At 44.0% G+C, this 23,018-nt stretch overlaps 2 protein-coding genes across 2 annotated transcripts; one reads left to right on the top strand and one right to left on the bottom strand.

The window, feature by feature from the left end:
* Positions 1–2,244: 2,244 nt before the first annotated feature.
* Positions 2,245–10,958, bottom strand: TOPORS (TOP1 binding arginine/serine rich protein, E3 ubiquitin ligase). Its single transcript, XM_075825656.1, has 4 exons — positions 10,617–10,958; positions 4,721–7,634; positions 2,520–2,599; positions 2,245–2,416 (listed from the first exon to the last, which is right to left on the bottom strand). The coding sequence occupies exons 1-4, from the start codon at positions 10,674–10,676 to the stop codon at positions 2,372–2,374; spliced, it is 3,099 nt and encodes a 1,032-aa protein (XP_075681771.1). The 5' UTR covers positions 10,677–10,958; the 3' UTR covers positions 2,245–2,371.
* Positions 10,530–14,565, top strand: SMIM27 (small integral membrane protein 27). The gene is made up of 2 exons (XM_075825657.1): positions 10,530–11,059; positions 14,217–14,565. The coding sequence occupies exons 1-2, from the start codon at positions 11,015–11,017 to the stop codon at positions 14,322–14,324; spliced, it is 153 nt and encodes a 50-aa protein (XP_075681772.1). The 5' UTR covers positions 10,530–11,014; the 3' UTR covers positions 14,325–14,565.
* Positions 14,566–23,018: the final 8,453 nt, after the last annotated feature.

The following is a 23,018-nucleotide window of genomic DNA, read 5'->3' as shown; positions in this document are numbered from 1 at the left end:
TTTTCATCTGTATTTGCAATGTGAGGGTAAAATACAGATAAAAATATGGGTGAAGAGAAACACTGAGCGTATAAGCAGGATCTAGACTTGGCATGCGAATAAATACACATCTGTAACTTGTGAGCATATTTCAATGTATTTGTATAAATATGACCGGAATCTGTATCCTCTCTCCCCTCTCTGGGGCCTGGTCCGTAATTACAAAGAAATGGATATAAATACATAACTATACATTATATACAAATCCCAGGAACCTATTTGCCTCATTTATCAAAACTGTCTAATAATAATAATAATTTAAAATAAACAAAACAAAAAAAAAACACCCAAAACGGTCCTCAACTTTCATTGTTTCAGAGAAGTTTAAGAAATAAATCTAAGCAGTTCGGTGTTGCTATGGGTAACTAAACCAGTTTTTGTGTTGGGATTATGGAAACTGTAACATAGGCTCCCAAAAGATCCATGTGAACAGCGTCTAAATAAGACATGGATTAATTTACAGGTTTTAGGCACACTTAAACATAACTACACCTAGCATCATCGTTATGTACGATGCTAGGAGTCCCTGCCTCTCCATGGAACTACTGTCCTGTACTGAAAACATGATTACAGTACGGGACAGTTGTCCGGCAGCGAGGCAGGGACTCCTAGCGTCATAGATAACTATGACGATAAGAGCCCGGCTCCCTGCACTGTGTTCAGTCCGGGACATACGGACCATATATCACGGACTGAACATGCTCGTGTGAATGCGGCCTTAGGGTGAGTTCAGAGTTTTTTTTGCAGGAGGAAAATCTGCCTCAAAATTCAGTTTGGCATTTTGAGGCAGATTTTGCTCTGCCTGCACGCCAATTTTCGATGCGTTTTTCGCCCGCGGCCACTGAGCGCCGCAGGCATAAAACACAGCGAAATATGCTTTCTCTGCCTCCCATTGATGTCAATGGAAGGTCAGGAGCGTAAACGCCCGAAGATAGGGCATGTCCCTTCTTTTTCCCACGAGCCGGTTTTTCCTCTCGCGGGAAAAAAGCGCCTCCGCCTCCCATTGAAATCAATGGGAGGCATTTTCGGCCGTATTTTGCAGCGCTGTTTCCGCGTCAAAATACACTGTGTGAACGCCCCCTTAAAGGGGTTTTCCAAGTTAAAGGGAATGTGTCGCTAGATTTTTTTTTTTCGTTAAACAGTTAGTATATAAATGATTACACATTGTTCTCATTTTTTCACAAGTCAGGAAATATTATAAATTAGATCCTAATTTATAACATTTCTATGTGCTGGTCACTAGAGGGAGCAATTCCGAAAATTGCAGCATTGACATGTGGTAAAGCAACCTCATTGCTTTATGCTGCAAAATTGGAGAAGACACACTCACTCTAGTGTCCTCAAACAATCCCCCGTCCTTTATCTTGGCTAGTGCCAGGAGAAAGGAGGGGGTCAAATTTTCAAACCTCCTACACTGTGTGCCGCCATTTTTTGAGCGAATACACAGTTTAGGAGGATTAGATAAAGTGGTTATAACACGAACATACACAAGCATAACTTACCTGCTCCTGCTGCTGCCTCCGCTCCCAGTCCTTGCTTCTGAACATATGGACGGAAGCCGCGACCGGAAGTAGTCATCTTACTGTCCAGCCGCGGCTTCCGGTCCACATGAAAATGGCGCCGGATGTCGCACTGCCGAAGACTTTCCTTTTGGACTGTGTGGGAGCGGTGCATGTGCTGTTCCCACACAGACAGCGTACACTATAGTGAATGGAACGGCTCCCGTTCGCATTCTCTATGGGGATGTATGTGCCGTATTCCATCACTGTATGCGTCGTTAAGAGATGAAAAAAAAATGGCAGCCCCCATAGAGAATTGAAAAAAAGAAAAAAGCAAAACACAATAAAACTTATTTTAATAACATACTAAAATAAAAAAATTTCCGTGACACTTTCCCTTTAACACTTTTATGTGTCAGTGCTTTTAACTTCGAAATGTGATTACATTTGTAAAGCACTTACTGTATCAAAATTGGCCCTGTTTCTCAATGCTGCCATGGGGCATGTGACTGGTGACGTTACTCTCTTTGCCCGCTGAGTTAACCAGCTGTATACCTATCACTTGGTCTAACTGGTAAATGTTTCTGCCTGGTATACGACACGTCACTAGTGACATGCCGTGTATGGGCTGTTCTGTTATACAGCCAGAAACACGCCTGCGCGGTCCCTGAAGTTCTCTCGCTGTAAATAAACACAAAACATAAAATAAATGGCTGAAAGATTTACTGCAAAAATAATTTCTGTTCCATACATCTATATGGGGTTGTTTCTCCAGCATGTGATGCATTTCTGTAAACTTCATTCAGCTCAATGGAATAGTCGCAGAGCATTACCTAACAAATCCGCTGTGTGTGTTCTCCCAGGTTCCATGTTCTATCCTGCTTATAAAAAGGATTAGTAGCAAGTTCTAAGCATTTCAAATAATACCTGTCATTCAAGTCACCAAGCATGTAAGAATCTAGTGGTACTTTCTATACATACAATGTCTGAGCAGAAAACAGCTTGTGTAGGGGATGAGCTGCAACACCAGACACAGCCCATTGGCACGAGTGGTACGGTTTCTGGAGGGGAAAAAAAATTATCTAGATTTTTCTTATCTTGTACAACCGTTTTAGTATATATTAAGTGCGTCAACTATTAAGATAATTTTACTTTAAAGAGGCTTTCTGCTTTACATATAATGTTTTTTTTTAAAGTGTAGCTAAACGTTTGACAAACTCATAGTGACATGTCAGAAGTTTGAATTGGTGGGGGTCCGAGCACTGAGACCCCCACCAATCACTAGAAGGAAGCAGCTGAAGCATTCGTGTGAGCGCTCAGCTGCTTCGTGTCTGTTCGGCTTTTTCCGGAAAGCCGATGTATCGGAGAACGGGCTCATAGACTTTCTATTGAGTCCGTACACCGATACATTTATTTCCGGAAAAAGCCCAACAGACACAAAGCGGCTGAGCGCTCACACGAGTGCTTCAGCTGCTTCGTTCCAGAGATTGGTGAGGTTCTCAGTGCTCGGACCTCCAACCAATCCAAACTTCTGACAGGTCACTATGACATGCCAGAAGTTTGTCAAAGGTTTAGCTACACTTTAAACAGTGGATAAGGGGGATATATGGCACTTACTAATATACTGCGTTTAGCCCCTCCACGGTCATCCCCAAAATGGCCACGGATAGACAGGCACTTAATGCGACCGCTTCTATCAACGTCTCCTATTGTAATGCACTGCACCAGTTTCCTGGCACACAAGGACAGATGGCAGCATATCAGACTTTGTCCATCAGCATCTTCTAAGGTAATGCGCTGCACCTGCGCTCGTTTCTTACTGCGCCAGTGCGGATGAATGTATGATACAAAGCTTACATCTGCGTTTGCGCACCAGGAAACTAGCACAGGTGAAGTGCATTACAATAGAAGTCGCTGATAGACAGTGTCACATTACCTGCCCCTGTATCAGCGGGCATTTTTGGGACGAGAGTGGAGTGGCTGCCGGAAAGAAGACCGGGATAACCAAGGGGCCACACTTCTTAACACACTATATTAGAAAGTGCCATATATCCCCATTATCCACTGTTTAAAAACATTATATATATATGAAGGGGCCAACCCCTTTAGGTTACATGCACAGATCGTGGACTTTGGTGAAAAAATTCTGCATGCATCAAAACCGCAGGTAAAATAAATCATTAATAGTGCATTTTTCTAGGTGCGCTTTTTATGCTGCGGATTTTGGGGAGTTTTTTTTTTAAACTAGTCCGATACAATTCGCAAGCGGAAACGCAGGATAGTTTGACATGCTGCAGATCTCAAACACGCACCGCAGGTCAATTTATGTGCAGAAAAAATCTGCACCGTGTAGAGATTTATTGAAATCTTATTTACTTTTCTGGTACGTATTACGCTGCAGATTTGCTGCACAAAAATACGGATTGTGTACATTTGGCCTTAAGGTTCAAAATGATATCCTTATTAATTTGATAACATACCTTTACAGGGGTTGAGGATCTTCTGATAGATAGCCATAGAGTTAATGAGTTTTCCCCTCAGCCCCATAGAAAGTGAATGAAGCAGTGGCCATTGCATACACACTATTGCTCCATACACACAGGGGACTCCGGGATCCTCGTTAACGCTAGGGGTCCCAGCGGTCGGACCACCGGCGACCTGAGATCTATCACCTAAACTGTCCATAGGTGATCAATTTTGTTTATGGGACAAGGCCTTCAAATAATAAACTGAAAGTTGCCGCTATTACTAGTATTATTATTAGTAATAGCTACCACTATTACTGAATATTGATTTATGTAGCTCCAATTAAACTCAATTTGGAGCTCTGTATCAGAAAAACTGAGCACCAACCACTTAAAACATTATAAAAATTGATCACAACAGAATTTGACCTTAAACTGAAATCGAGGTTTAAAGTTGGAGGAACATTTTAAGTGGTAAATAAGGTAATTTAGACATACAATATACTAACCAGGCAAAGAATGTTTACCAACAAAACTGCACTCAAGTACCAATAGATACTTTCTCGAACTGCGTTTGGTGAACTTCATGCAGCTTGCCTGCAGTCAGAAAACCCTGCTAATAAGAAAAGTCAAACTATTCGGAGGTGAATGTGTCTTTTTAATTTATAAAAGTAAGAGAGTCAAGACAAGTTTATAAAACTGTTGGTGTAGACATACTTTCCAGTAAATCACTGATGGTCTCAGCAAATGTTTCTCGAGAGTTTTCCTCCATTAATGAAGTAGGTTCTGTGAACGTTGCACTCTCCTGTTCTGGCCGAGGCAATTCAGCCATGGCTGCTTCCTCACAATGTGGAGGGTCTATTTTTACTGGGCTACTGGTGGTTGGAAGAGCTGGCTCATTGGAGCTATCATCAAAATGTAAACCATCAAGTATGCCTGTGGCAGCATCCAAAGGTCCATTGCTAGAAAAGATATCATAGCCTTTGGATGAGGGACCCACAAGTGCTTCATTAACTGGATCTGTGAGGTTTCCTGTGACAGAGGTAGATGGTGAATGGCTGCGTGCTGACTGCATGGAGTCCCGATCATGACTTTTATCAGACTTGGCAGTATTTTTGCCACTGGAAGAAGTGTCCTCTACCATTGTCATATCACTGTCACTATCGATTGTAATAATAATGGGAGAAGCAGCTGAGGAGTTGGCAGGATGTTCACGTCTATGCTTCTTCTTGTGCTTCTTCTTTTTCTTCTTGTGGTTCTTTGAGCTCTCCACCGCTTTTCCTTCATATACTATTTCAACGCTAGGGCTTCGTGGTTTTTTCTTCCGCTTTGGCTCATTTGAAGATGTTTCAGTCATATCATCCTTGTAGTTTCTTGTGTTTCCTTGCGTAGCCTCCACTACCTGGGTGCTTTCTTTTTTCTCTTGCCTCTCCAAATGGCGAGTTTTGTACTTTCTCTTTCCACTAGGTTTGTCACACTCAAGGCTTCCCCCAGATGTATTTATTCTACTACATGAACGACTTCTCGAGCGATATCTATCATGCTGATGCAGTTTGGCAGAAGCGGTGCCCTTTTTTCTTTTCAAATCTTTTTTTGCACAATAAGACTGAACACGGTACTCTGGACTGGAAGAAGGTCTAGAATAATGACCTTTAGCACGTGCACGTTTCCTATAGGATTGCTCATAGCCATCTCGGTCTCGGTTTCTGCTGTAGTAAGTGTACTCCCATTGATAACTACTTCGATAGTTGTCTGCTGCATAGTCATTGTCACTATCACGACTCCGTGATCGCCCTCTTCTAAGGTTTGTACTTGTAGAGCGAGAACCACCTCTTTCTCTTGAGCTTTCGCTAGTCAATGACACAGTCTGGCTTCGCCATGATGAACTCCGGTCTCTAGACCTGGATCTTTTTTCTCTCCAACTCCTGTGACGGCTCTTAGCTGGAGATTTTTTATTTCTTGGGCTGTTTTTGCGGTTCTTTCTGCTGTGACTCTCATAAGCCCTATTGCGAGATGAACGGGAATAACAATCTGAGCTTTGCGATCGTGCCCTACATCTCAAGGAATCATTGTTGTATGAATGTACTTTATCTTTTCTAAATCTATGGACATTTATAGAGGCGGCTTCCTTTGGCTTGTGTTCCTTCTTTGTTTTACAGTGGGATTTTTCTTTTGACGTATTAGGTTTACGGATAGAGTTACATGTATCTTTCTCACTTGAGAGTGATGATAAAGGAGAGGACGACCTACTTGGCCCACTACTGCCAATTAAGGTAAATGACTTGATTTGAGGTTTTTTGGCCTGCTCAATCTTTACTTCACAAATAGAACCTTCCGAATCAGAAGACAGTTCAACAAGTTCTGGGGTTCTTTCTGCCAGAGGTTTAACAAAGCCTACTATAACGCACTCATCTGTTCTAACAGGCGGGTTCTGCACATCTTCAGCTGCACTTTTTGTATCACTGGCAATGTGTATACTACTGGACGGCTGTTCATCGGAGATGTCTGCTGTCCAAGATATTGTCCGGTCGACAGAGGTGTAAGAAGGACCCGGCGTCTCATCATCCCAAGGAGCTTGTCCAACATCAAGAGAAGATGATGGCACATCTGGCTCTCTAATATTTACTTCGTCAGGCGATATTGTAATAACGGAGGACTCTGATCGGCTTCCTTCTTCATATGAAGGAGCTGGACAATCATAATTAGCATGCTGATCATAAGCTTCAATATTGTAAGGACAACGTGCAAAGTTGATAAATTCATGTATGAAATGATCAGTACGGTGAAGTAGGAAAGGCTGCAAATCCTCTACAAAAGCCTGACTTTCCATGTCATACAGTGTCACATTCCTCATAATGATGTGTTGTACAATGTTCACAAGGGAGCCATGAGAGCCAAACAATACCGTCAACTCCCGTTTTAGCCAGGGCACCAACCGGTGAAGGCATGCAGGATTTCTGCGGAAAAATTCAGCCGATATATCACGGTAGCGACCTCCATCTTGGATGTTTCGGACACGTAATCCAGCACGATAAATTGATCTTCTGTAGTTTATGAGCTCCTGCTCTTGAATCTGTCTCGTAGATCGGCCCTCGGCACTGGCTTGCCGTCTAGTGGCCAGCCGTCGCATCATCTGATGAATATCACTACCTCTCTGCTGCGATGACACATTTGAAATCCCCTCAAAAAGAACACCATTGTCTGGAGGGGAAAACGTTCTTCGAGAAGAGGACCTTAATGATCGCAGGGATAAATAATTGTCCCGTGTCATAGTGGTGCGATACCGAAACCGGTGTCCATCAGGACTTCCAAATGAGCCATTCAATGTGGGCCTCAAGACATACTCTTTGAAGTCATCTTCTGCACGAACACTATGAATAATAGAATTAAATGGCTGCTTGCATAGTGGACACTCAGCTTTGTTCTTTGCCCATTCTTGGATGCAGCGAAAGCAAAATCTGTGCAGGCATCGGTCAAGGTGGGACACATTATCAAACCGATCCAAGCATATGGGGCACTTAGAGTCAGGAGAGGCATCGGTTGGAGTTCCTTGGCTTTGCAATTTACTTGTACCAGCCTTTGGTGAAATGCCGCTATCCACTGCAAAGTCATCTGCTGATGGTGAGATCATCTGTAAAACAAGTACATTACATGTAAGCATATGGGTTTTAACCAAGGTCTACAATAACTGTGAAGTCTAAAGCTTCTCTATCACGAATGCGCATTTGATCTGAAGTTAATTAAATATTGGTAAACATCTTACACCGATTACAATATATATATATATATGTAGAGAAAAAGCAGCACTTCATAAATTTATTTGCTGGTGCTATGCGGTCCTGACCTTGATCCAAACAGTCCTATAGATATATGCAAAATGATCGCAGCACTCCAAAGATTGATTTCAAATAATGATGTGAGAGGACTTAAACATAGCTTGTCTTTGAACATGGAATAATAAAACCACATCTTTATTTGACATCAATCTTTGGAGTGCTGCGATCATTTTGCATATATATATATATATATATATTATATATACATACATACTTATTGCAATGAACCATCTTACCATTAGGCGGCAGAAGTGTTCAGTTTAATGCTTGCTCCTACAATGACAGGTTCTAGAGCAAATGACTCACTACTAAACAAACAATTCACAGCATTTTCCTGCTGAGCTCATAGTGACAATGTAGCATTATTTATTTTTTTCGAAATATCTAAAATAATTTACACATTGGTTAAAATATAGCATTGTCACCATGACTTCAACAAGGCTGTTATAGAGGAGTCATTCACAGTGGAATATGTTTAAAGATGAACCGATAGCACATAGCAACCAATCAGGGTGCACATTTCCTTTCTAAAACTGCTGTGGAATGAAAGACCAGCTCTGATTGGTTGCCATTTATATGAATCTCCCTAATTAGATTGGAAATACTCTGTTCTGTTAATGGGGTTTTCCAGTATTACGATAACATGGCTGCTTTCTTCCAGGAACAGCGTCCAAGGGTTGTGTCTGGTATTGCAGTGAATGGAACGGAGCTGCTTGTTATTCTATTCCTGCATAACCGCTTTAAGGGCCTGTTCACATCAGCGTTGCCCTTCCGTTGAGGGGTTCCATCGGGGGTTTCCGTTGGGTTAACCCCTCAAAGGAAGGGCAAACGGAAACCTAAGCTTCCGTTTGCGCCACCATTGATATCAATGGTGACGGAAACGTTGCTAAAGGTTTCCGTTTGTCATCTTTGTGACAGGGTTCCGTTGTTGTGACAGAATCAATCGCCCAGTCGACTGCGCTATTGATTCGGTCAAAAACAACGTTAACACGATGGAAACCTCCGACGGAACCCCTCAACGGAAGGGCAATGCTGATGTGAACACAGCCTTAGGCCTCATGCACACGAACGTAAAAACGCCCGTAATTACGGGACCATAGTTTTCTATTGGCCACTGGTACCTCCCCGTTTGCTTACGGGAAGGTGCCCATGCCGTTGAAAAATATGAAACATGTCCTATTTCAGGCCGTAATTACGGCACCGGCAGGCCCATAGAAGTCTATGGGGCTCCCGGAATTACGGGAGCGTTGCTAGGCGACGTCAGGGGATAGTCACTGTCCAGGGTGCTGAAAGAGTTAACTGATCGTCAGTAACTCTTTCAGCACACGGGAGAGTGACTACAGCTGGAGTGAATAGTATTAAAAGTTAACTTACCTGCTTCTCCCTCCAGTCCGGCCTCCCAGGATGACGTTTCATCCCATGGGACTGCTGCAGCCAATCACAGGCTGCAGCGGTCACATGGACTGCCGCGTCATCCAGGGAGGTCAGACTGGATGTCAAAAGAGGGACGCGTCACCAACACAACGGCCGGGGTACGTATGAACTTCTTTTACTTACAATCGCTGCGTTCCGCTGCGGAAACTCTGCCCGAAATGGCTGCCCCTTCTCTCTATCCACCACTGATAGAGAGAAGGGGCTGCCGATTAGTGCAATGCAATTTTGCAGAGAAAAAGGGTCCGTAAATACTAGTGGAATACGGGTCGAATACACGTGACAAAGTACCCGTATTTACACCAGTATTTAAAAAATACGTTCGTGTGCATGAGGCCTTAGGCTGGATTCACACGAGCATGTTCGGTCCATAAAGGACGGAACGTATTTCGGCCGCAAGTCCCGGACCGAACACACTGCAGGGAGCCGGGCTCCTAGCATCATAGTAATGTACGACGCTAGGAGTCCCTGCCTCGCTGCATAGACATTGAATGGAGCAGCGGTCGCATGCTTGACCGCAGCTCCATTGAAGCCCCTCCTCACCATGGAGGGGTGCAGTGAGGATTTGGGGGTTGCGGACACCCGTTCTCATAATCAGTGGGAGCTCTGTTTACAGGTGTTTGTTCTTTTCAGTTGCTTACATTATATTCTGACATTTCAGTAGATGACACAGGCAGGTGTCTGTGAAAAACTCTACAGTTACAACCCTTTGGTGCGTGCTTATTCTGCCACGGGAAATCACCAACAATTTGACAGAAAGCCCCACGGATTCCAATGGCTCCCTAAATTCCCAGTGCCTGTAGTGCATAACAAAGGAGAATAGTAGATGGAATTCCCCAGCAGATCAAAGGCAAAAATGCACAGCAAATATCTAGAAGTACACACACTACGGCAACCAAGAACCACTCACAATAAGATACGGCTATGTTCACATTTGCGTTAAAGCCTTGGTCACAAATTGTCAGATTTGACGGGAGGAATAGCGCTACATTCAGGACTAGATCTCTGGACACAAACAAGAAGAAATCCATTCACTGGCTGCAAGCAGAGGACTTGAAGAGGGTGAGGAATTGAATCAGAGACTGTATTAGAAAGGTAATGTATTTTTATACTGGGAAACCACAGACATGACCAATGTGAATATAAGCAGCATGAAAGACTATGGCTGTGTCACTCCAGTAGCGTAGTGTTTACACGGTGAATGGCTGCTCAGCGCTCCCCGTAGCCACCTCTGGTGGAACCAGTAGTACACACAGGCTTTCACAATGACCTCCACGGAGAAGATACTAGAAGCGTTCACCTCCCGGGAGCAGCTAGAGCTAGTCATGAGTCTATACAGGACATACCGTGCCTGACGTCTCCTCTCTCCTCCCCGCTCTCCGGCGCTTGCTCCTCTTCTCTCTCATGATAAAGTTTCGCTGTTACATACGACAGATAGTCACATACCCAGTACACTAGTATTACACAACCAGCCTCCGCCCCGCCAGGAAACAAACCGGGAGCACCGGGGACCAGCAATAGAGTATAGTATCACACTGACGGAGGAAACTGCTCATTGCCCCCTACAGGCAGGAGGTATCTCTCCCATCCCGCCAGTGGTAAAGATGGAAGTTTCGTTTTGTGACGTCACTTGCGTTGTGTTTCTTTGCGCTTCTCAGAACTACTGTAGCCGCTAACAGTGCGTTGCTATAGGGCACGAACGTCAACACTGAGAAGCAGCAGCACCGAGGAGCTTGCCGGGCACATGATTCTCGTCAGCCGCAGAGCCCTGGAGTGGCTTTACTCACTGGTGAGACATAGTGTTACAAACGGTCAATGCTTCTTCTTCAAGGAGAACCTAAAAACCACATACTGCATCAGTGGAGATTTATCAATATTGGTGCAAAGAGAAATTGGAGGTGTTGGCAACATCAGCCAATCAGGTTGGTGCTTTAGTTTTTAAAAGGTCTTTAGAAAAAGAAGAGCTGGAATCTGATTGGTTTTGGGCTATTCCTCCTTTTCCTAGACACCCGATTTGTTAAGGCACGCCTCATGCACATGACCGAATGTGCCGTCCGAGTCCCGTCAGTGATACGAGGAAAGATAGGGCATGTTCTATCTTTCCTCGGATCGGAGACTCGGACCATTTTTCACAGACCCGATTCACCCGCTAAGGCCTCATGCCCAGTTCAGTTTTTTCTTTAAGGGTGCTATCAGTTTTTGTCACCGATCGCACCCTCAACCCATTAATTTCAATGGTCCCATGCACACTTCCGTTATTTTGACTGATCCGTTGTTCCGTCAAAAGTAGAGCATGTCCTACTTTGGTCAGTGATTCTGTGACCGTGGGGCCCATAGAAGTCAATGGGTCAGTCAAAAAAACGGACGGCACACGGAAGGCTTCCGTGTGCCGTCAGTTGTTGACAGATCCGTGGTCCTAGCAGGGAGTGCCAAAGTTCACAGACTGGGACATGTTACAAATTCAAATAAAGTTCAATACCTTCCGTTTTCTTAACGGAAACACGGAAGCACAACGTCCGTTTAAAACACGGATACCAAAACGGACACACGGATCCGTCAAAACCGGCAGAGAAAACGGTGATGGAAGTGTGCATGAGGCCTAAAGTGAATGGGTCTGTGAAGACTATCAGGTGTCACTCGGATGCCGTCGAAAACGGCCCAAGTGGCACAACGATCGTGTGCATGAGGCAAAGTGTGTATTCCACCAGAGCAGACTCCAATAAATATCAGTAGGTGCTATTGCACCTGCAAAGTGTCTTGAAGTCTCATTATGGAATTTAACGTGGCTCTCAGCCTGATTGGTCAAGAGGCACTACATGGTTGCGCCTGTGGCTCTATAGGGTCATGGCTATGACCACTTGGTGCCCTTTGACACCTTTTATGATTAATTTCCCATATTTGACTTAAAGAGGTTTTCCCATCTCATAAATATCATAATTTTCTGATTGGCGGGGGTGCGACTGCCAGGACTCCAACCGTTCCTGAAAATGGTCACGCCGCTGCTTTCCTGAACAACGGTTGGTAATAGGGCTGCTGTGCAGAAAAAAAAAAAGGGGGCAATGCTTGAAGTCTGGGGTTTTACACTGGGCGATTATCGGGCAGATGAGCGTTCACAGAACGCTCGTTGCCGATAATTGCCCTGTATAAACAGGGAAGCGATCAGATGAACGAGCAAACGCTCAATCATCTGCTGATCGTATCGCTTTAAATAAGTAAAATATTATCGTTGTCAGCAGCACAGCTCCCCTTACAGCACTTCAAAAGAATGCAGCTCGTTGTCACCTGTTAGGCCGGGTTCCCAAGTAGTGTAAACGCTGCAGAATTTCTGGAACATAAGTGTGCGTAAACTCCGCAGCATTTACAGTAGCAGCAAAGCGGATGAGATTTAGAAAATCTCATGCCCATGCTGCGGAGAAAAACCGCACTATAAACGTTAAATTGACCTGGGGTGTGGAATTTAATTCCGCAGCATGTCAATATATGCTGCGTTTTTCTTTACTTTCCGTTGCAGGTTTTCCCATTGAATTCAATGGGGAAGCAAAACCCGCAATAGAAAGCCAAGTTTTGCGGCGTAATGGCAGCGATTACCCTGCAAAAATCGCAACTCCAGATTTTTAAAAAAAAAAACCCCACAAGCACATTACGTAAATTACATAAACACATAAAAAGCTACACATGTTGGGTATCTACATGACCATAAAAAACCTGAAGAATTAATTTAACAGGTTATTTAGCGTAAAACATGAACGGGATAAAAAAAAAACAATGCAGAGAATCACACCGTAAAAATGAACTTACACAGTGAATTTTTTCTACCCCCCCCCCCCAAACAGCTCGCAAAAAATTACAATCTCCAGCATAATACCCCTCACACAGCCGCGTCAATGAAAAAATAAAAACCGTTATGGCTGCTGAAAGGCAGACAGGCAAAAATGGAAAAATGTAGCTGGTCATTAAGGTCTTTAACCCCCTAAATACGGATATATCAGTCACAAGCAGGAGCTAGTTCCCGCATAGCGACGGATATATCGAAGTTCCCTAGTGGGAGAAAAACCAAACCGTTAAATAAAGTTTATGAAAAATAAAATAAGAGGATTACAATAAAATAAAACCACTTGTTTCCATAAAAAGTGGTTTTATTTAGTAAAAGAGTAAAAAAAAATAACATACACAAATATGGTATTGCCGCGTTTGTAAAGATTCAAACAATAAAGTTAACATATTAATTAAACCACCAGGTGAACGGCGTCCAAAAAAAACCATTAAAATTCCTTTTTTTTCCCCCCATAAAAAATAAAAGTTAATCACGAAGTCCCATGTACCCCAAAATAGTACTAATGAAATCTACACCTTGCCCTGCAAAAAGCAAGTCCACATATGGCTAAGTTGACGAAAAGAAAAAGTTACGGCTCTTGGAATGCGGCGATACAAAAACAAGTCATTTTTTTTTAAAAACGGTTTCTATTGTGCAAATGTAGGAAAACATAAAACCTCTATGTATTTGGTATTCCTGTAATGGTCCCGACCCATAGAATAAAGGTAACATGTTAGTTAATGCTGTAAATATATAATTTGAAAAACAATGCTGGAATAGCTGCTTATTTTCAATTCTCTCCTAAAATTAAGGTAATAAAAGTTAATCAATGTATTATATGCATCCGAAAATGATGCAATTGACAAATACAACTCGTCCCGCAAAAAACAAGCCCTTATAGGTCGACGGAATAAAGAAAAAGTTACGACTCTTAGAATGAGACAGTGAAAAAACAAAAAAATAATCCTTGGTCATTAATGTGCTAAAAGGCCTGGTCATTAAGGGGTTAGGTTAAGATTTTTTAAATTTACTATAGAAAAAAAAAAAAACACCAAAAAGGTTTAAATAGTCTGTATAACATAAAAACTTGATTGAAACAATTCGGTAATCTTCTATTTTGGTTTCCTTCTAGATTTTCCTCTGTATCGTGGTCATCTCTTGGGGCTACGTCTTGTATGCAACAAGACTAGCCGCACTATGGCAGCTGCAGCAAAAATACCCAAATCAGATTTTAACCTGACTCTACCAACTCACTCCACTCTTTGTTTTGACTATGACTTTGTGCCTGAACTCCAGCAGAAGTGTCCATCACAGCCGAGAAGACCATTTCAGGCCTTACCATGGTAGCCACAGACTGATGATACTTTCCTTTCGTAGCCTGCTGGAGTAGAAGCTGCATTTCTGTTTTCTCTAGGAGTATGTATGTTGAGGGGTTTTATTCTGTGTTTTATAATATAAACTATTAAAATGAACTCAAATTATGGTTTCTGTTTTTTTTAAGATTCAATTAAAAAAACAGATTTTTCTGTGTAAGTTCCAGTGTCTAAATTAATAAAATGAATATTCTTTATTAACCTCTTCCCGCCGCAGCCACTTTTGGACCAAATGATACAGCCTCATTTTTAAAATCTAACATCTGTCACTATATGTGGTAATAACTTCAGAATGCTTTTACCTATCCAAGCGATTCTGAGAATGTTTTCTCCTGACATATTGTACTTTATGTTAGTGAAAAAATTTGGTCCATAAATTCAATATTTTTTTGTGAAAAACACCAAAACTTTGAGAACATTTGCAAAAATTTGCAATTCTCTAAATTCAAATGTATCTGTAAGGCCTCATTTACACGAGCGTGTGCGTTTTGCGCGCGCATAAAACGCAGCGTATTGCGCGCGTTGGCATTGCGTTTTGACTGCGTATACGCAGCGTTGTTGCGTTTTAAACGCGCGCACGACAAGCGTTTGCAACGCGCGTCAAAAACGCAGAGGGGATTAATGGCAAGCCAGCCTACAAATAGGCCAGCTGGCCCAACCCCTGTTTGCTGGGAGAAGCAGGTTTAGCACCTTAATCTCCGCCTCTGCCGAGCTCGTCGAAGTGTGGAATGTGCCTTTGGCATTATGTCGAACAGGTGGCGTGTATTTCTGACGACAATGCAATTGTCCATGCAGAATGTGACGCGTGTTATAGAAGCGTTTGTCGGGCTGCATAACTTCTGCCACATTAATGATGCTACCTTTGATGCTGAATATATCATAACACATGCAGGCAGCAGCCACACTGTCCCGGTTATTCCTCTCGGCCGATCTCTCTCATCCGGCCTTCGCGTGAGGGATACTTTGCCGGCATATTTTGAGTGTCGATCAGGAGCCGCCCCGTGGGTGCGTGATGACCTTTGAAGGGTTCTCTGTTTGGCAGCTTCACTACACACGTCACATGTGGCCAGGGTTTTTTGTTTTTTTTGGGGTTTGTGTTGGGTTAGGGACTTGCAAAACAAGAGGACCCTTGACGCGGGTTGCGAGCTTACATCTGTCGGGGTTTGAGCAGGACTTTTGAAAGTTGGCAACCTTCTTTCTGGAGATAGAATGATGTGCAGCCTAAAGTTAGGAAAGTCCAATTGCAAGTGTACTTAGTTTGCTTCGGGGCCCATGACAGCACCTAAACATTCGCACCTCTTGGAAACCATGTCAAACCCCGAGAGATGAACTAAAACCTCATATCACGTGTGTGTGCATTGGGCCCAAAGGCCAGAAGTGTGAGAGGGTATAGCCAAAGGAAATGTGGCTCAAACATTGTGTTGAGGGGTATCAATGAAAAACAACACGAAATCTAACCAATCAACATCCATTTTTTTAATAATGTGATTGGAAAACACACAAACATATGGCATAACCAACAAAAACACCAACATGGTGTATAATATACATCAAAAATACATAAGACGGCGAGTTGCCATCCCTGCATCAAAATCAACTATGGCGTCAAAATATCAGTCCTCCAACACACTCAAAGGTGTTGGTACTGGTGGCCCGGGGACGAATACGCCGGCATTTCAGCACCACTATGCTGGACCTGGAGCTGTGGAGGTTGTTCCTCGCCAGCATAGTGGTGCTGATGTTGCCCGTGGTATGTTGGGGCAGGGAAGTGGGGAGCCATAGGGCGCATATAGGGATGCGGACGTGGCATCTGGGGGCCTGAATGGAATGGGCCCGGCATCGGGCGTGGTGGCCGGCATGGCTAAACTGCGCCACTGCTCAATGGCCGTGAAGCACTGGTTGGGATTGTGGGGCGGTCTGGAGGCGTCGATCAACGTTACGATCGACGCTTGCAGACGGCCTATGGGCACCAGCCGGAGTAGGGGAACGATGCTGCGCCCAAAGGCGTCATTCCCGTCCTCATCTGCGGCTCGCCTCAGATATTCCAGGACCCGCGTATCGACTTGCCCAGCTGTGGAGGCCTGTTGAGCACGGCGCCGGCGAGTGCGGGCACGCACGGGGAGATCCTCAGCCGGAGAGGCGACGGCCCGTGCAGACTGGCCAGGGGCGGGGTCCAGGGGTGTCGGCTCGGGGCTAGGGGGCAGGACATGGGCAGCAGGAGGTTCCGGCAGAGACTCTCCAACGTCCGTCTCCTCTGTCGTATCCTCCAAATTGTCGGTGGTTCTATAATGAGAAAATGACTTTAGAACAGAATATAGAACAATGCCCACAACAACACGATGGCAAACAGGACATGGGCGAACACACATTAGACACATGCAAAAGCAGAATCTCTTACGTGCGCATCTCCATTATGTCCTTCAGGAACATCAGCTGTTTCGTGTACATATAAGGGCGCTTACGCGATCCGCCATCTCCGCTGCGTCCCTTTTCCCCCATTTCACGGCGGAATTGGTCACGGCAGCTCCGCCACCGTGTTTTGATGTCTTTGACTGTTGGAGTAAAAACAAATATCACGCCATTAAGAACTATGCCCTCTCACTTAAATGAGGGGCCCTGCACTGCCAATTACGTGGTACACGGTGATGCGCCTGCTCCACAAAAGGTCATCGGGCAAATGCGCGGAAGACACATACAGGGCCCCAGTTCTTCAATAGGGATGACATTGCATTGACAGAAAAAACCTGGTACTCACCCAACCGACTGCGGTCCCGGGTTCGGCCACTCTCCCACTCCTGGCCAAAAAGCTCCCTCGCGACCTCCTCCCAGGCGTCCTCCTTGACCGTGCGGTCGTGCTACGCCTCCGCGCGAGTGTCCCAAATTGCATGATGGCCCTGGACCAGGGCGATGAGGCGCTCCACGTCCATCCCACGCGGCATGGCAGCAGATGTCAGTGGAAGCTAACTTCTGTCTCCAGTCAATAGCCTTGCTCACTCGCAGTCAAAACGCAAGCACTTCCTGGTTTTTGTTTGCTTTGTCCAGCTTTATAGACTCTTTTTCATGGACATAACAAGTGATGCGTGATTTTCGCGCATGCAACGCAGGAGCGTCCGTGTATCATGCGTGTTTTTCACGCATCCATTGACTTCAATGGGTGCGTGATGCGCGAAAAACGCACGAATATAGAACATGTGGTGAGTTTTACGCAACGCACTCGCGCAGCGCAAAATTCATGCATCGTCTGCACTGCCCCATAGACTAATATAGGTGCGTACGACACGCGTGAAATGCACGCGCGTATGTTACGCTCGTGTAAATGAGGCCTAAGACAGATAGTTATACCACACAAAATAGTTACTAGTTAACATTTCCCATATGTCTACTTTATGTAGGCATCATTTTTTTGAACATCCTTTTATTTTTCTATGACGTTACAAGGCTTATAAGTTTAGCTGCAATTTCTCACATTTTCAAGAAAGTTTCAAAAGGCTATTTTTTTAGGGAAAACTTCAGATCTGAAGTGGCTTTGAGAGCCTTATATATTAGGAACCCCCACAAATCAACCCATTTTAAAAACTGTACCCCTTAAAGTAGTCAAAGCAGTATTTAGAAAGTGGAAGGGAAATGTGCAAATTAAATTTTTTTTTGCAGAAGTTCCATTTAAATTTTTTCCTGTAATATTGAAGGTTTTTACCATAGAAACACAACTGAATATTTATTGCCCTGATTCTGCAGTTTTTAGAAGTATCCCACATGTGGACCTAGTGTGCGACGGGCCTGAAACAAAGGCCCCAGAAGCAAAGGAGCAACTAGTGGATTTTTGGGCCTTTCGTTTCTTAAATTATATTTCAGGTACCATGTCAAGTTAATAGAGGTCTTGTGATGCCAAAACAAAGGAAACCCCACAAAAGTGACTCCATTTGGGAAACTACACCCCTAGAGGAATTCATTTAGGGGTGTAGTGATTATTTTGACCACACAGGTATTTCATAGATGATTAGAAATGGGCAGTGAAAATTAAAAATTACATCATTTTTCAGTAAGACATAGCATTAGTTCAAAATTTTTCATTTTCTCAACAAATAAAGGAGAAAAACCACCCCAACATTTGTGAAGCAACTTCTTAAGAGTAGGAAAATACCCCATATGTGGTCATAAACTGCTGTTTGGATACACGGCAGGATACAAGGGAAGGAGCACCATTTGGCAGTTGGAGCGCAGATTTTGCAGGATTGATTCCTGGAGGCCATGTTGCATTTAGAAAGCCCCTGAGGTACCAGTACAGTAACGCCTCATTCACACGACAGGGTCCGAGTGTCGGCCGATGAAATCGGCTGTTTTTCCCGGACGGTTTGCATCCGTTTTGAATCCGTTCCGGGCCATGTTGCCGATTTTGACCCGTTTTGCATCCGTTTTTTTCCCTGTCCGTTTTAAAATCGGATGAATTTCATTTAAATTTGTTGCCACACACAGCCCTCTGTAGATAATGCCACCCAGCACCCTGTAGGTAATGCCACCCAGCACCCTGTAGGTAATGCCACCCAGCCCCCTGTTGGTAATGCCACCCAGCCCCCTGTTGGTAATGCCACCAAGCCCCCTGCAGGTAATGTTACCCAGCCCCCTGCAGGCAATGCCACCCAGCCCCCTGCAGGCAATGCCACCCAGCCCCCTGCAGGCAATGCCACCCTGCCCCCTGCAGGTAATGCCACCCAGCCCCCTGCAGGTAATGCCACTCAGCCCCCTGCAGGTAATGCCACTCAGCCCCCTGTAGGTGATGCCACCCAGTCCCCTGTAGGTGATGCCACCCAGTCCCCTGTAGGTTGCACCCATCCCCCCCTTCCAGGAGAAATCACTGACTTTAATGTCCATATATGGACAGTTTAGTCACGGACTTCTCCTGGAGAGGAATCCCCGGCCACAGGGTCAGGGATTCCGCTTCTGAAGTGAGTGACGTCCTCCTCCTCACATGCACTCTGAGAGAGCGTGAGCGACTGAATACATGGCCATCACTCGGGACACATTACGGTGATGGCCGTGTATTACCCGGCCCCATAGACTTCTATTGGAGCCGGGCGGCCGGGTGAACGGCCGAAAATAGTGCATGTCCCATTTTTTGACGGCCAGGTTTCCCGGGCCATCAAAAAATCGGTCGTGTGAATAGCCCCATTAGGGGTCTATTGTTCCTACTGCAGCCGGGTGACGGCCGATTTATGAACGGCCGTCACCCAGCCGGGAAACCCTGTCGTGTGAATAAGGGCTAAGAACCCCTGAAATGTGACTCCATTTGGTAAACTACACTCCTTGAGGAATTAATTTAGGGGTGTAGTGAGCATTTTGATCACACAGGTGTTTGCTGAATTTATTAGATTTGGGATGTGAAAAAAAAAATATTTACTTTTTTTTGCGAAAAGATGTAGTTCTAGCCCAAAGTTTTTCATTTTCACAAGGACTATAGGAGAAAAGCACCATAACATTTGTAAAGCATTCTCTCCAGAGTAGGGAAATACCCCACATGTGGTCATAATCTACTATTTGGACACACAGCAAGGCTCTAAAGGGAAGAAGCGCCATTTAGTATTTGGAGTGGAGATTTTACAAGATTTGTTTTTTGACACTATGTTGCATTGAGCTGAGGTACCAGTACAGTGGAACCTCCGAAAAATTACCCCATTTTGGAAACTAGATCCCTCAAGGAATTTATCTAGGGGTGTAGTGAGCATTTTGACCCCACAAGTGTTGTGCAAAAATGAGTAAACAATAGATGTTGCAGATTGAACATTGTTGTTTTCCACAGATATGCCATTTCAGTGCCCAATGTGTTGTGCCCAGCTTGTACCACCGTAGACACACACCCCATAAATTGTTAAGCGGGTTCTCCAGAATACAGTAATACCCCATATGTGGCCATAAATTGCCGTTTGGGCACACTGCCAGGCTCAGTTGGACCACCATTTGGCTTTTGCTGCGCAGATTTTGCTTGGTGTTTTACTGGTATTTCAGCTTCGAACGTGGGGGTATATGTGAGCTGTGCGGAGTACATCAGGGTATAGGTAAGCTGGGCGGAGTACATCAGAGTATATGTAAGCTGGGCGGAGTACATCAGGGTATATGTAAGCTGTGTGGAGTACATCAGGGTATATGTAAACTGTGCAGAGTACATCAGGGTATATGTAAGCTTGGCGGAGTACATCAGGGTATATGTAAGCTTGGTGGAGTACATCAGGGTATATGTAAGCTGTGCAGAGTACATCAGGATAGATATATGTAAACTGGGCGGAGTGCATCAGGGCAAATAATAGGATGATGTAATAATGGGGTGAATGAATAATCTATGGATTGGTGTGGTACGCTTTGAACCAATCCTTTATGCACAGGCCGGGTTTATTGGGTATTATACAAAATATCTGCGCTCCAGCATTGCCTAATCTTTGACTTCTTCACTAGCCCTATAAGCAGCACAAGGCCCTAAAGTTTCCTCATCTCCGCTGCATCTACAGGGTCCACCTGTGGGATCCAGCAAATGATGATGTGGGGTATTTAGTGAAAAACTACTGGACCTAAAAAATGAGTCTGGGCCGTCATTTAGCATCATTTTGCATCATTGCGTTTTGAGAGTCATAACGTGTTATTTTTCCGTTGACGGAGCTGTGTGAGGGCGCGTTTGTTGTGGAACGAGCTGTCATTTTTATTTGTTCCATTTTGGGATACATGCGATTTTTAAATTTTTTTAAATTTTTTTTTTAAATCACCATTTATTAAATTTGTTGGGAGATGAGAAAACCCCAAAATTCTAGCGCGGTTTTGTTTTTTACAGTATACACCGTGCAGTATAGACAACATGTTAACTTTATTCTGCGGGTCGATACGATTACAGCGACACCAAATTTATATTGTTTTTTTACGTTTCACTACGTTCCCTCAATAAAAATACTCTTCTAAAAAAAACTAAACTTTTTTGTTTTTTAGTTGAGATCACTGCGGGAGGGCTTGTTTTATGCGTGATGAACTTTAGTTTCCATTGGTACCATTCTGCGTTACTTGCAACTTTTTGATCACTTTTTATTACATTTGTTTGAGACAAAAAATAAAATGCTGTCATTGTTTTTTATTACTTTTTTTTTTACGGTGTTCACCGTGCGGTAAACATAATGTGATCTTTTTATAGATCAGGCTGTTCCGAACGCGGCGATACCTATTATGTATAGTTTTTTTTCATGTTTTCATTTTTTTTCTAACTATAAAAGGAGTTGATCAGGACAACTGGGCAATTATTGTTTTTATTAGTTAAAACTTGTATTTATTTTTCTTTAACATTTTTTTTTTACCTATTTCACCTTTTTTTTTTTTTACACTTACTGGATGATCTGGTCTTCTGATCCCCGGTACAATACACTGCACTACTTATGTAGTGCAGTGTATCGTAACTGTCATTTTTCATTTGACAGTTAGCCTATTACATCATGCCTCGGGCAGGACCTAATAGGCTTCCGTACCTGGACAACCAGGAAGCCTAGCAACGGCTTCCTGGTTGCCATAGCAACCATCGCAACCTCTCGTGGAGGGGGCCGGGGGGGGTACAGAGGGAGCCCCTTCTCACGGTCAACCACTTTAATGCGGCAGAAGCCATTGACAGCCGCATTGAAGGGGTTAAACTGCGGCGATCGGCGGTAACTGCCATCGCCGCCGTTGCAGTGGGATGTTAGCGGTGTATTAAAGCTGACAGCCGCTGAAGATGAAGCGCGCACAGCTCCTGTGCCCGCTTCATCTACAGGGCATGACTGTACGCCCTATTGCGGGAATGCACTGTGAATCAGGACGTACAGTCACGCCCAATAGCTGGAAGGGGTTAAAGTGTTTATGGGCAGATAACAAAATGTATAAACTACCTATTCACACAGGCTGTTTTGGTGTGTCATTTTTACATTTAAAATAACGTGTAACAAACTATGTAGAAAAAAGTATTGGGACACCTACACATTACAGCTACAGGAGCTTTTATGACATCCCATTCCCAATCCATAGGCATTAATATGGAGTTGGTTCCCCCTTTGCAGATAAAACAATTTGCACTCTTCGGGGAAGGCTTTCTACAAGATTTTGTAGTGTATCTGTAGAAATTTTTGACTATCATCCAGAAGAGCATTTGTGAGGTCAGACACAGATTGTGGACAAAAGTGCCTGGCTCGCAATTTCAAGTTCATTCCAAAGGTGTACGATGTGGTTAAGGTCAGGGCTCTGTGTGAGCCATTCAAGTTCTTCTACACCAGGGGTCTCAAACTCGGCCGGGTAAGTGGGCCGCATATAGAAAAAATGGGAAGTTGACGGGCCGCATTACTTTCAAATTTGATACAATACAAAATTATTGTTAATCAATTAGTTATTTGAACTACTATAACACTATATTACTATAATAATACATTACTATAATAATACCGCTAGGTTTAAAATTTGAGATATTTCTCCACGTGCTTATTTCAACAATCCAGCTTTCCAGTTTAAGTGTCGCTAAATGCAGTCCGGCGGCTCAGTTAGCACACATGTCAAGATTGGGCAGCCCCTTT

The sequence above is a fragment of the Rhinoderma darwinii genome, chromosome 1 (genome assembly GCF_050947455.1).
Source record: "Rhinoderma darwinii isolate aRhiDar2 chromosome 1, aRhiDar2.hap1, whole genome shotgun sequence".
Taxonomy (NCBI): domain Eukaryota; kingdom Metazoa; phylum Chordata; class Amphibia; order Anura; family Rhinodermatidae; genus Rhinoderma; species Rhinoderma darwinii.
This window is presented reverse-complemented; position numbering and strand designations above follow the sequence as displayed.

Coding starts and splice junctions, on each gene's coding strand:
- SMIM27 (XM_075825657.1), top strand. CDS start 11,015: ATGATTCTCGTCAGCCGCAGAGCCCTGGAGTGGCTTTACTCACTG. Junction 11,060..14,216: donor TGGAGTGGCTTTACTCACTG/GTGAGACATAGT, acceptor GTTTCCTTCTAG/ATTTTCCTCTGTATCGTGGT.
- TOPORS (XM_075825656.1), bottom strand. CDS start 10,676: ATGAGAGAGAAGAGGAGCAAGCGCCGGAGAGCGGGGAGGAGAGAGGAG. Junction 2,600..4,720: donor CATCAGTGATTTACTGGAAA/GTATGTCTACAC, acceptor TTTCCCCTCCAG/AAACCGTACCACTCGTGCCA. Junction 2,417..2,519: donor CTGTTTTCTGCTCAGACATT/GTATGTATAGAA, acceptor TTTTATAAGCAG/GATAGAACATGGAACCTGGG.